Source organism: Peromyscus leucopus, chromosome 4 (genome assembly GCF_004664715.2).
Source record: "Peromyscus leucopus breed LL Stock chromosome 4, UCI_PerLeu_2.1, whole genome shotgun sequence".
Lineage (NCBI taxonomy): Eukaryota > Metazoa > Chordata > Mammalia > Rodentia > Cricetidae > Peromyscus > Peromyscus leucopus.
The window spans coordinates 18466749-18481670 of NC_051066.1; the positions used below are offsets into that span (position 1 = coordinate 18466749).

A 14922-nucleotide genomic window follows, 5' to 3' on the forward strand; every position below is an offset into this window, starting at 1 on the left:
ATCAAAGGAAAAGTCAACCAACATGACTTTTCAATTCTTAGCATTTATGCACCAAACACAAGGGCCCCAAAATTCATAAAGGTAATACTATTAAAGTTTAAATCCCATATTGATCCTCACACATTGATAGTGGGAGACTTCAAAACATCACTCTCAGCATAGGAGAGATCATCCAGACAAAACCAAACAGAGAATTACTGGTGATAAGAGACATTATGAACCAAATGGACCTATCATAGCTACAGAACATTTTACCCAAACACAAAAGAATATACATACTTCTCAGCACGTCAGAGAAAATTCACCAAAATTTGCCACCTACTTGACCACAAAACAAGGCTCAATAGATACAAGAAAATTGAAATAACCTCCTGCATTCTATCAGACAACCATGGATTAAAGATGGATTGCAACGAAAAACAGAAGGCCAAAAAACCCATAGAAGTTTAATAACTCTCTTATGAATGACTACATGTCAAAGATGAAATAAAGAAAGAAATAAAAGACTTCCTAGAATTCAGTGAAAATGAGTACACAAAGTACCCAAACTTAATACAATGAAAGATACAATGAAAGAGGTACTAAGAGGAAAGTTCTGAAAACTAAGTGCCTAGATAAAGAAATTGGAGAGGTCTTATACTAACAACTTAACAGCATACCTGAGAGCTCTAGAAGAAAGAGAAGCAAATACCAAGAGGAGTAGATGACAGGAAATAACCAAACTCAGGGATGAAATCAACAAAATTGAAAGGAAAAGAGCAATATAAACAATTAATGAAACAAAGAGTTTGTTCCTTGAGAAAATCAACAAGATAGGCAAAACCTTATCTAAACTATCAGAAAAACAGACACAGAGCATCCAAATGAACAAATGAAAAGGGAGACATAACAACAGACACCCAGGAAACCAAAGATTCATTAGGTCACACTTAAAAAACCTGAACTCCACAAAATTGGAAAATCTAAAAGAAATGGAGAAATTTCTTTATAGATACCACTTACCAAAGCTAAATCAAGGGCAGATAAACTATTTAAATAGACCTAAGGAAAGAGTCATTAAATTTCACCCAAATAAACAAAAATAAAACAAACAAATAAAAAAGCAAGAACAAAAAGCCAGAATCATGTACTTTTAGGGAAGAATTCTACCAGACTTTCAAAGCAAAGCCACTACCTATATGACTCAAATTATTTCATGACATAGAGACAGAGAGAACATTTCCAAATTCATTTTGTGAGACCAACATCACACTGATACCTAAACCAAAAAATGACTCAACAAAGAAAGAATTACAGACCAATTTCACCCATTAATATTGATGCAAAGATAATAAAATACTTGCGAACAGAATCCAAGAACACATAGAAAAGATCTCCCTTGTGAAAAGGTAGGCTTTATCCCAGAGATGAAAATCTATCAATGTAACCCACCATATAATCAGTCTGAAAGACAAAAGCCTGTTTTTCAGCATCTCATTTGATGCTGAAAAAGCTTTTGACAAAAATCTAACATCCCTTCATGATGAAAGTTGTGGAGAGGTCATAGATACAAGGGACATACCTAAACACAATAAAGATAAATTACAGCAAGCCTTCACTCAACATCAAATTAAATGGAGAGAAACAGTAGACAGATTTTTCTTTGGACCAATAACAAATATGCAGATGATATGATAGTATTCATAAGCAACCCCAAAAATTCTACCAAGGTATTCCTACAACTGATAAACATCTTCAGCAATATGGCTGGATACAAGATTAAAAAAAAAAAACAAACAATAGCCCACTTATATACAAATGACACAGGGGCCGAAAAAGCAATAAGGGAAACAACATCCTTCACAATAGCCACAAAAAAATATAAAATACCTTGGGGTAACTCTACCCAAACAGGCTAAAGACCTATATGACAAGAACTTCAAGTCTTTGAAGAAAGAAATTGGAGATGACATCAGAAGACAGAAAGATCTCTCATTCTCATGGATCAGTGGAAATAACATAGAAAAATACCCATCTTACCAAAAGCAATCTCCAGATTCAAAACAATTCCCACCAAAATGTAAACATGGCCACCACTGCAGAAGCCCCCACAGTCTCAGGCACCTGCCTTGTAGACTCTTAGACCTGGGAGTTGTCTCTTTGGTGGTTCAGAAACTTCCAGGGAAGCCAATGTGATTGGTGTCATGTTAAGATGATGCTGCTGGCCTCTACTGCTGCTCCATGCCTCACCTGCTCCTAACTCAGGCCTTCCTCCTGTTGTTTCTGCCTGTACTGAGAGGGCCCTGGGCTGTACTGTCAATGGTGGCAAGGAAGGCACAGGATATGGGCCTCCCCAGCGGGAGCACACATACTGTCAATGCTGCCTCCAGGACCCACCACAGCCAACCCAAGGCTGAAGCATAGGGCAACAATGGCAGCAGCCCTGATCAGGGTCTGAGGTGGATGGCTATTGCTACCTTGGTGGGCCAACCCCCAGCTACCACCAGGGTAATGCAAGAAAATCCATGAATGCAGCACAGGCTTAGGAAAAACTCATATATCTGAGGGCTAGACTTTTTCTATGTGAGGGGTAAATAATAAGGAAACACACACATTTTATGGTGATAACTTGCTCTTTTACAACATCGTAAGAATGGTCTCTGACTCTTTCTGTGTACACACAGCTACATATCTCCACACTGCTGCATACAGCTACATATCTTTACATACATGCATTTTTCACATGGGTACACATCTTTCATCTACATACATTTCTCTTCTACATCTCTTTTCTATACAGCTTCATCTTTCTTGCCTCCACACAGTTACAAATCTCCACACAGCCACAGTTAAACACTTCATTTCTATAGCTCTCTCGCCATACAGCACTTTACACAGTTCCTAGGCAAAGCTGCTTTACGTAGCAGCAGCGCTTTCACACTCACTCACACATCCTTGTCTTATATTATTCACTCATTCTTATTCACACACTCTTTCACCCACTCACTCCCACTCTGGACAATTATATGTTACATTTTCGGGACTCTACTCATTCTCAAAACACAAGATAAATCATGTAGTTTTGCTTAGGCTAGAAATGTCACATTGACCCATGCCCGTAGCTCTAAGTTGGTGAGGGATCCCAGATAGTAGTAAACAATTGGCTGAACCTTGAGATATCAGGGTATGTGCAGAAAGGAGCTGCTGCAAGGAGCTATATCTCAATGTGAACAGTCTGGTCTTGATTTAGCATTAAACAACACCTAGGAATCAGCATTTGTGTAAATTCTACAGGGGCAGTTGAGTCTGTATTGAATTTGTTCTGAAATCTAAAATTAGCTGTCTTTGAGACCGTTACTTTCCTGTGTCAGAAAAGAAGAATGTTCTATATATCAGAATTATACAGCTTAAACCAGAAACCATAACCTGGTCATCCACAAATATAAGTATGCCCAAAGATGTAAAACACACTACCAAAGCGCTGTGGAAAGCACCCCACAGCTTTTCTTTTAGGGAGGCATAACAGTGGCATTTGAAAAAGTTACAAACAGAAAAAAAAAAAAGAAACTGGTTTCCACAGCCAGTGACCCCACAGCTTTGCCAAGTGGGGCTCTCATCGGGGAGTTCTATGTCTGGTGGGTCGACTTGTCAAACACTAGTTGTCACCTGTTGTACATTCCCACAGCCCCCTGCATATGGCCTTAGAGGGAAGGCAGCAGAAGGCTCCATGGTTGCCAGTTTGGCTTTGATCCCCAACGCTGGTAACAAGCCAAAGACCCAGAGTGTCATGACTGTGTTGGTGGTGGTAAGCAGTGCAGTGCTGGTGTACTTCTAGGTCAGGCCTGTCAGGATGTGAAGGAGAAAAGGCAAAACTAGGAGATACAGAGTTTTGAACACTAACATAGGAAACACAGAACTGATACCTTTAGAACAAGATGATGAGGTTATAAGAAAATAAGGTAACAATGAGAAATGGTAAGATATTTCCTGCATTAAGATTTTAATTCTATTTCCATTATATGCATGTGCATGTGTATCTTTGTGTGGTTATCATCACCCAAGTACAAATGCCTACAGAGATCAGAGGTAATGGAGCTCCTGATGATGGTGCTGGAAACTAGACTTTTGTCCTCTACCAGACATTTTGCACTCATAAACACTGATCCATCTCTTCAAACCTAGCTTTGTTCTTTATATCTACTTGTCAACTAATGTTTCAATATTTACTAGAGTTGGTTCTTATTTCTTTTATGAAATACATGAAACTCTCATAAGACTTGATCATTCTGGCCAATGCATATGATTAGACAGATCTTGCTAATGTATGATACAATGTGTTTTTGCAGGATTCATAGGAATTTAGGAGATGCTGCTTTGGAAATTTTTTACTTCTAATAAACTTCACGAAAAATAACCACATTATCCACTGATAACATTTACTTAGCAGCCTGGAGGATGGAATTCATATTAGAAACACAGTGCATCTACTAGTAAGGCAAGGAAGGCATCAGGTCATTGTTCTTTCAGCAAAATAAATGACATTCAATTTGGACATCTATTTATGACAAGTCACTGTGTCCTCAAGTTTATAACACTCAAATATCAGGGTTAAGATAAAGTATTCAGGTGAGTCAGTGATTTAACAGGAGGAGGTATTGATGCAACCCCTTTAAAATACAGCAACAGCAAAAGAGTCTGGTAGAGCCGGCAGGACTTTTTATGGCCTTAAGTTCTATGACTTCTAGAGCTGTGGTAATCTCATTAGATCTCTGTTCTCCAGTATCAAATAGACAGAAAATTTCCCAGCATCTTTTATTTTTGACACATAATAAATTTTTTAAATGATCTTTGATATCTCTAACTGAAATATGTGGAAGAAAACATAAGCATCTTCATCCAACAATGTGATGCATTAATCTCGTACATCCAATAAGGCAGAAAAAACAATGGCCTAGAGTAGTGTCCTGGGTTCCTAGTGGAACCTGACCACATAATCTGAAAGACTCATCAAGCCTTATACAAAGCCTTGAGCCAACATTAAACATCAGCCTTCCCACAGCCTCAGTTTCAGACCTGCTCTTCTAAGTTTTATTGCACCATATAAAGTCACTTCAGGAATAGTAGATTAAAGGCATTTACAAAAAAACCTTTTTAATATATATGTTTTAGAAGAGAAGATGTTCAAGAATTGGATTGATGGAGATAGAGAACCCTTGATCCAAGCATAGCCACTAACACTGCCTGCCCACCTATGCACAGCTTTCTGTGTTTTAATTATTTAATTTGTCCAGCACTATAGTTCATTGACTAATATGTGACACTGCTTGCTGGTTTATTTATTTATTTTTATAACTATCTGTATTGATAGGAGAGACCCTTTTTTACATCCCTGCCTCAAAGCACTCTCTTAATCTTCAGAAGACCTCTATCATGAAACAAAGAGTTTTCCTCTTAGCAAGTAATTACAAGAAAATCTACAAGTGTAATCTTATAAGCTATTTTCAGTGAATAGTGGGTAAAAAACAAAGGTGAAAGACACTGCCTTTAAATGATAAATGTCATTGAATTCTAAGGATATCTTCTTTTATTGCATGGATTTTGGTTAAGCAGAGATGGCCTTAGAGCAAGAGATTAATGTTACAGACAGAGGGGTTGCTGAACCTAAAAGATTTTGGGAATAAGCCATTATTCACACGCAGCTGTTCACATTGCCACCCGAGAGAGCACATTTTCACCTACTAAAGTCTGTATGACCATTTTCCTTTTATTTTTTGAAATACATTGTCTTTTTATATATCTATGGTCAACTTCATTTTGCTAAACAAACTTGATCTAGGGATCTGATTTCCTATGCAGTCTGTAACCTGCTTTCTTACCAGGAGAACTAAGTGGACTTAATCCCACTCTCAGTGAATAGGTGGCATGACACCCGGCTAAAGGCCAGACAACATGTCACTTCAAAAGTGTTGCTTACTATTGTTGTGATTCTTAAATTGTCTGCAGAGTCTTAAATGGTTATATATAAATAGGTAGATTTGATGAGCCAACCAGGGGATTCAAATTCACCTTGGCAACAATCACCAAAGAGTTAATGATATATCAGATTTGTCTCATTTGCAAAATGAGATTTGGAAAACATCTAAAGCAAATGATACTAAACACATTATCTTTTCATAGTCAAATATAATCTACATGTAACAAACTGCAGACATTTTCTGCATTGGAAATATAAAAGACAGAACTTTCTGATATTTGATTCTGAAATTGCCACATTTGCCACAATTATATTCTGATCAGTGTAAAACTTCATAAATTTCTTTATATGAATACTCATGTGTCTCATATGTAAATTATCATAAGATGACAAATAAAATGAACCTACATTATTTTTCTCTGGCTCCCCAAATAATTATGGCTTAAGTGGTAATGTGTGAGTTCCTTCCTTTATTTTATTTCATTTTAAAATTATTATCATTATTTTTATACCCCAATAGCAGTTTACCCTTCCTCCTCTTCTCCTGATCCCTCCCTCTGAGTCCCATCTACCCTACTTCCCATCCACCCACTGCATCTCCTTCTCCATTCAGAAGGGGCAGCCCTCCTATGGGCTTGAACATAGCATGGCACATCAAGTTGAGGTAGGATGGAGCTCCTCCTCCTGTTTAAAGGCCAGGTAAAGCATGCGGAACATGTTCCCCAAAGCCTACTAAGCACCAGGGACAGGTCCTGATCTCACTGTTAGGAATCTTACAAACAGACCAAGCTACAAAACTGTCACACACATGCAGAGGGCCTAAGTTAATATAAAATATCTTGGTGTAACTCTAATCAAAACAAGTGAAAAATACATATGACAAGAACTTTAAGTCTTTGAAGAAAGAAATTAAAGACGATATCAGAAAATGGAAAGATCTCCCATGTTAATGGATATGTAGGATTAACCTAGTAAAAATGGCAGTCTTAACAAAAGCAATCTACTGATTCAATGCAATCCCCATCAAAATCCCAACACAATTCCTCACCTCGAAAGAACAATACTCAACTTTATATGGAAAAAGAGAAAAAAAAAAAAACAGGATAGTTAAAACAATCATGTACAATAAAGGAACTTTTGGCAGTATCACCATCCTTGACTTGTAGCTCTACTATAGAGACATAGTAATAAAAACAGCTTGGTATTGACATAAAAACAGACATGAAGATCAATGGAATCAAATCAAAGACTCTGATATAAATCCACACAACTATGAACACCTGATTTTTTTTTCTTAACAAAGAAGCCAAAATTAGACAATGGAATAAAGAAAGGATCTTTAAGAAATGGTGCCGGCATAACTGTAGGTCAGCATGTAGAAGAATGCAAATAGATCCATATCTATTGCCCTGTACAAAACTCAAGTCGAATGGATCAAACGCTTCAACATAAATCCAGTTCCACTGAACTTATAGAACAGAAAGTGGGAAGGAACCTTGAATGTATTGGCCCAGGAAACTACTACCTGAATATAACTCTAGTAGCACAGACACTGAGATTGACAATAAATGGGACCTTCTGAAACTTAAAAACTTCTGTAAGGCAAAGGACATTCTCAATAAGACAAAACAGCAGCCTAGAGAATGGAAAAAGATCTTCAACCCCACATCTGGTTGACAGATGGCCAGTCTCCAAAATATATAGAGAACTCAAAAAACTAGACATCAAAATACCAAATATTTCAATTAAAAATTAGGTACAGATCTAAACAGAGAATTTTCAACAAAAGAATCTCAAATGGCTGAAATACACTTGAAGAATTGTTCATCATCCTTAGTCAACAGGGAAATGCAAATCAGAATGATTCTGACATCCCATCTTACACCTGTCAGAATGACTAATATCAAATACACTGGTGACAGATTATGTTGGAGAGAATGTGGCAAGGGAGAAAACTCTTCCACTGCTGATGGGCGTGCAAACTGGTACAGCCACTTGGAAATCAATACAGTGGTTTCTCAGAAGCCCAGTGTGCCTTCTGTTGTAAAGTACCAATGAAATAATTTTATGGTTGAGGGAATCATTGCAACATAAGAAACTGAACTGAAGGGTTGAAGCACAAGGAAGTTTAAGAACTCGAATTAGAGACTAGTTTATCTTTGAGTCCTTGATTCTATCTTTTGCTTGTAAGTCTTCCCTTTGCATTTTCTAGTTAGGTTATTGTGCTTTTCACTTCCATCTTCATTTTTGCTTTAATCCTCTACAATGTATTTTTTTCTCTTTATCAAATTCAATTTTAAAACCCTGGTTTGTATGGTGGTATTGTGTTGCCCGAAATATTGTGCATTCTAATAAACTTAATCTGGGAGATTAAGAGAACAGAATAGCCACAATATTAAACATAGAGTTTAGGCAGTGCTAGCACATGCCTTTAATCCTAGCATTCCAGAGGCAGAGATCTGCCTGGATCTCTGTGTGTTCAAGGATACAGCTAAGCATGATGACTCATGCCTTTAATGCCAGGAAGTAAGGGCAGGAGGCAGAAAGGTATTTAAGGTGTGAGAACAGGAACTATAGCTGGTTAAGCTTTTAAGGCTTTCGAGAAGCAGTTCAGCTGAGATCCATTTGGATGAGGACACAGAGGCTACCAATCTGAGGAAACAGGATCAGCTGAGGAATTGCGAGATGAGGAAGCTGTGGCTTGTTCTGCTTCTCTGATCTTCCAGCATTCACCCCAATACCTGGCTCCCGGGTTTGTTTTTATTAATAAGACCTTCTAAGATTCATGCTACAGGTTTGTATTTGTCATTTCATTCAGCCTAATACTTGGATTTTTTTGGCCATTACTCTGCCCTTACTTTTAATCTTTAAGTTTATTCATCTGTTTCTTTGCATCTTTAAACTTCTTGAATTTTCTAATGAGGTTTATGACTGTTTTAAAGTTCCATGTCCAGAGTTTCATTCAGGTAATTTGGGTTGGCAGGTATTTCTATAGGATTGGGTTACTGCCTTCATCTTTCATATCGTTTGTATTTTTTTGTGGTGTTATCTGAACATTTGGACTTTGTTAGTCTGTGATGTGAACAGAACAGTTTAAATACAAGAAAGGATGTATGACTGGTCTAGTTCCTGAGATCTGGATACTTCTGACATCCACTGTAAAAAACCTAGAGAGAAACAAACATTCCTGTGGAAGAACAGAAGGCAAGTTTTACCAGATGCAAAAGAAGAATGTGGAGTGACTGGAAACTTGCCTGGATTCCTGCACCTGCCTGCACTTTGGATGGCCTCTCAGCCTCTTGGCTTCTCAGCCTTTTGGAGGTAGTTTGTAAGACCCATAGAACTTGAGACACATATGCCTAAATATTTCAGTTGTACTTGTATTTACTTAATTCACAGTTATTATAAAGATGAAGTCATTGCCACAAAAATAATGTGAAAAGATAAAAAAAAAGAAAGATGTATGAGCTATGATGAACCTAAAGGTTGGAGTGGCTCAGCTGGAATGAATTCAAGTAAACACGGGGGACTGGACTGGTATGCATGAGTATTTTAGTCCAAGCCTAAAGTTTGAGGTGAAGCTGGGGATTGATACAGATGTAAAGGTGAATGGGAATAATGAGTCAGACTAAGCTGGCTATACTCTGGGCAAAGATATATAGGAGCTGGCTGTTTGGAGAAAACAGATGTGACCTGGGAGGGACCTATTGGTTGGAAGTAGGCAGGGTGGGTCCTAGTGTTTCTCTCTCTGTTTACCCAGATCCAATAGCTCAGTCTCATCCTTAGCTCTGCAGTAGTAAACCTGCTGGGGTCTCCCTTTGCTCTCTGACCATAACTGCAACAGATCCCATATCCCAGCCTCCAACACCAGTTGGCATTCACTGGGAACACACCAGCTGAGCAAGCCAGGGAGACAGATAAGACAACTGAGGGCCTTCAAGACTGCTTCCTCCCTTCTAAATGCAATTCCCTCTCTCTAGCCCTGCAGCCAAACACCAGCTGCAACCTTCCTTCCCCTCTGCTCATATCGCCTGTGGATCCCAGAGGTCATCACTTCCTCACCTCCTTCACCCCCATTTGTTGCTTTGTTCCAACTCCCAAATCTCGTAGGCTACTTCTGCTAACCAAAGGACTGCTCCTGCCAGGACAACACGTTGGCTGAACGCAGATCCATGTATCTCCTTTCCTCCTTGCCATCCAATTTCACCAGTTCTATCTCCAATTCTGTAGTAGAAAACCTGCAGTGGTCTCCCTTTCCTCGCTGACTTCATCCCAATGAGCCACAAAGATCTTCTCCTCCAACCTTTCTTCCTCCAACTCATCCCAGTATCTCAGCCTCCAACACCAGCAGGTATTCACTGGAAACATACCAGCTGAGCAGGCCAGGGAGCAGTTGAGCTAACTGAAGGTCTTCATCATTCCATCCTCTCCTACAAACCCAATACCACACTCTCATTCATATCTGTACAAAAGAACATCTTCTGCAGCCTGACTTACCCCTCTGGCAACATCTTCTATCGATCTGACAGATCTTACCCTCCTAACATCTCTGTCCTCACTAGCTGCTTTATCTCAGTCCCCAACTCCATCAGACACTCACTGATAGCCCACAGACCACAACTGCCAGCAACACAGGTAGGCTCTCTGAAGATCTCCCACTTTCCTTCTGTTCTTCTAGATTCAGCCCCAAAGTCTCACATCTAACACTATAATAGATCCTCTGGGATGAAATCTTTTCACTCTTTTCCCCTACTTCAAGGAGATAAAATAATCAGATACTGGTTGAATATTCTGCTCTCCTTCCTCCCATGAACAACTTCAGACCCCTTACACTATTTTCATTTCTAAGTATCATCTCCCAATACCCAGAAATATATTTTACCTGTAACTCCCAGTGACCAGAGCAGTTGGATGCAAAGATAATTTACTAACTGGCAAAACACAGCCATCACACTGAAAATCCAGAGAAGAAACAGAAAGCAAGAGACAAAACACCCATTCAATAATGACAAATACAGAAATTAGCACCTAGGCCTAAAATCTTCCCAATCTCAGATGTTTATGCACAAACACATCAATAACAGCCATGGCAATGTGTTTTCACTAGAGCCCCTCTGTCATACCACATGAGGCTCTGGATATTACAACAGAGCTGAAAAACAAAAAAAAGACCTTAAAACTGTCTGTAGGAAGATCTGTATATATTTACAGAACTGGATAGAGGAAATGATTAAATCTCTTAAAGAAATACAGGAAAATACATTACACCTGATTTCTCAATGGAGACACTAAAAGTCAGAAGTGCCTGGACAGATGGGCTGTATACTCTAAGAGACCACAGATGGCAGCCCAGAGTACTATATACAACAAAACTTTCACTCACCATGGATGGAGAAATTAAGACAATCTATGATAAAACAATATTTAAACAATTTCTATCTGCAAATCCAGGCCTATTGAAGTTGCTAGAAGGAAAAGTCCAACCTAAGATGGTTATCTATAACCAAAAAAAAAACCACAAGGAATAATACTATTCAGCTAGAAAAATAAAAAGAATGGAAAAACACACACACACACACACACACACACACACACACATACACATGCCATCATCACTAAAACTACCCTAAACAACAAAATAACAGGAATAAACAATCATTGATCATTGGCCATTGCTATCTGTAATGCTGTGGGATGGTCTGTATGTCAAATTGCTCTGATTGGTCAATAAATGAAACACTGATTGGCCAGTGGCCAGGCAGGAAGTAGGTGGGACAAGGAGAGAGGAGAATTCTGGGAAGCAGAAGGCTGAGGCATAGAGACACTGCCAGCTGCTGCCATGACAAGCAGCATGTGAAGACTCCGGTAAGCCACAAGTCACGTGGCAAGGTATAGATTTATAGAAATGGATTAATTTAAGATATAAGAACAGTTAGCAAGAAGCCTGCCACGGCCATACAGTTTGTATACAATATAAGTCTCTGTGTTTACTTGGTTGGGTCTGAGCGGCTGTGGGATTGGCGGGTGACAAAGATTTGTCCTGACTGTGGGCAAAGCAGGAAAACTCTAGCTACAAATGATCCCAGTTCTCTAATAAAGACATGGACTAACAAAATTGATGTGAAAACAGGACTGATCCTTCTGCTGCATCAAAAAAACACACTCAAGATCAAGATAAATATTATATCAGTGTAAAGGATTAGAAAAAATATTCCAAGTACATAGAACATATTGGTGTAGCTATTTTAATATCTAACAAAATTGATTTCAAACCACAACTAATTAAAAGGGATAGGGAAGTATACTACATACTAATAATAGGAAAAAAGAATCAACCAAGATGACATTAAATTCTTAACATCTTTCCTTCAAATACAAGGGCAGGGCATTTGTAAAAGAAACACTACTGTATCTTAAATCACATATTGACATTTGCACACTGAGAGTGGGAAATTTCAATACCTAACTCTCACCAATAAAAAGAACAACTAGACAAAAACTAAATAGGGAAATGCTAGAGCTAGCAGACCTTTCAAACAAAATGTACTAACAGATATTTACAGAACATTTCACTCAAACACAAAAGAATACATGTCCTTCTCTGTATGCCATGGGACACTCAGAAACTGACCACATACTCTGACACAAACCCCCTACATTTTCCAACGTCTTCTCATTTCCTGAGAATTCCTGGGAATGCTCATGTATTATTGCTCCTAAATCAGAGGAGCAAGCCTACAATTTGAAAGTTACAAGTAACTTACCTGTTTTCATTGTAGGTGAATATTCTAACAAGTTTCGTTGGTGATGAATAAATGTATTTCTACTTGTTCATTGAAACATGAGCTTGATGGGGAAGCCATAGTGCCATGATCACACTAATATTACAGCCAGAAAGATAAAATATGGAGGCAGAACCTCACTCTAAAGTCGGAAGGAAGATACTGTAAGAAATGACCTTTTGTTACTTAAGGCTCTCACTGATTTTCAGAGTCATTCTTCAGAGCCTCTCTCTCAGTATCGTCTTTTACTTATATTCTCTATTGTATTTACACATGTTTTGGGTACATTTCTGTCCTCACGTTGTTAATAGATTTTATAACGGCATATGCTTGATCCTTCCTTGTTGTTATAAATGTATGTATACACACTGATGGGCGATGAAGAAGGAGGCAGAAAGAGAAAGAAACAGAGGGGGAAGGGAGGGAGGGACAGAGCAGAGACAGAGGCAAAATAAGATAGAAAGAGTATGTTCATTTGAAAAAATAAAAACTTAAGGTTAATTTACTTCTTTTCTTGTTTCCTGCTGAAGAATATAATGCTCGCTTTCTCTCTCTCTCTCTCTCTCTCTCTCTCTCTCTCTCTCTCTCTCTCTCTCTCTCTCTCTTCCTGATTTCTGTAGTATTACTTATTTTATGCTTGGCAGAGTGGTGTATAAATAGCTGTAATCCTATAACATAGGAAGCTGAGGCAAAAAAAAAAATGTAATCCATACTACAACCTTTATCCAAGAAGAAAAAGGCCAGCCATTGTCCCTATGGACAATGCTTCTTGAGGATGGAACTGTGGTCCTTGCCCTTCCTATTATTTATTGAATCTGCATCTTTTATTCACTTGGTTTTCACTTCTAACTTTGCTTCTAGAAGTAAGGCAGTTAAACTTTATACCAGACACTCCTCTCACTATAATAATAGCAAATGTTTAAACTTTACAAATCTCATTGTTACTTGAAATAACAACTTTCTTATGATCTGATCTGGTGATAGGATATATGTCTATCATCTATTTATCTATCTGTCCTTACACACACACACACACACACACACACACACACACACACACACACGCACATGCACACATACACATACAAAACATAAACACACAGCATTATAGAATGAAGACAATAAAGTAATGTGACCAAACACCTTTCCTGTTCCCAACTGGTTGAGGGATATTTTGAATGACTTTGAATGCATGGGATCATATAAAGAATGTCATTTTATTACTTCTTATTGTGATGCTATAAATTTAGTTATAAAAATTTTGAAGAGCAAATGACATGAGTAAGAGTTACAAGAGCTGCTTCATAATCACATATATAGCTTGAATATATCCTCAGAAAGAACACTTTGGAGACTTAATCTTCAGTGCCACTGAGCTTTGAGGAAAAGCCTATTTAAGGCACACTCTTCTTTTCTCTCTTCTGCTCTTTTGCTACATAATGTCTCTGCAGTCAACAGATGCTACACCTTCCTGGTGGTTTTCTTACTTTACTTTGTATGCCTATAATATAAGACCACAATCTGAGACATTTATAAGCATTAATAAATAAGTTAGCAGTTATGGTAGGTAAAATCCTGAAATAGGAGAAGAGCAATGTGTAGAAAAATAGCAGATGATGGCATTCATAGCCTTATGGCCTTTTGCAATGAGTAGGCACCCATTCCTGATATGGAAGATGTTAGGTTTCATATCCCAACAAAGTTTTATGGAGGCTTGAGTTTCCATCATCTACTTCATGGGTCACACACAAGTCATATCTGTAGTAAAGTGTCCTCTATAGCTCATCTTTTATTCACTGTATCACTTAATATTTAATATTTTTGTAGCTTTGAAATGACACATTTAAAAAATTCATGGTAAAGCTATAGGAGGTAGCTGGCAAGAAAACCTTGATTACACCCCAGTAATGTATTTGCATTTATGAATATCCATCTTGTTTCCAAAATATTTGTAGTCTTTGCCTCGTCTACTTTCTGTTCTAGTAAATGTTGAGAAGTCCAGAGATTTCATCTTTCATGAAATAGAATAATCCACACTTAAAATTAAAGTACTTTTTGGCCGCCACTATGGATAGATTGCTTTCATAGATTTTTTTTTCATCCCTAAGGGGATGCATCATTACATCATTACAAGGTATGTCAAAATGTATGTGCTGTCGACATGTACCATGTAGTGCAGATCAGTTG

At 38.1% G+C, this 14922-nt stretch overlaps 1 protein-coding gene across 1 annotated transcript in view; it reads left to right on the forward strand.

The window, feature by feature from the left end:
• LOC114692724 (zinc finger protein 431-like) overlaps positions 1-3814 on the forward strand; it is a 65550-nt gene extending 61736 nt beyond the window's left edge. The window contains exon 5 of the mRNA XM_037204419.1: positions 3665-3814. Coding sequence (XP_037060314.1) covers positions 3665-3814 — 150 coding nt within the window. The remainder of the gene's footprint in view (positions 1-3664) is intronic.
• Positions 3815-14922: the final 11108 nt, after the last annotated feature.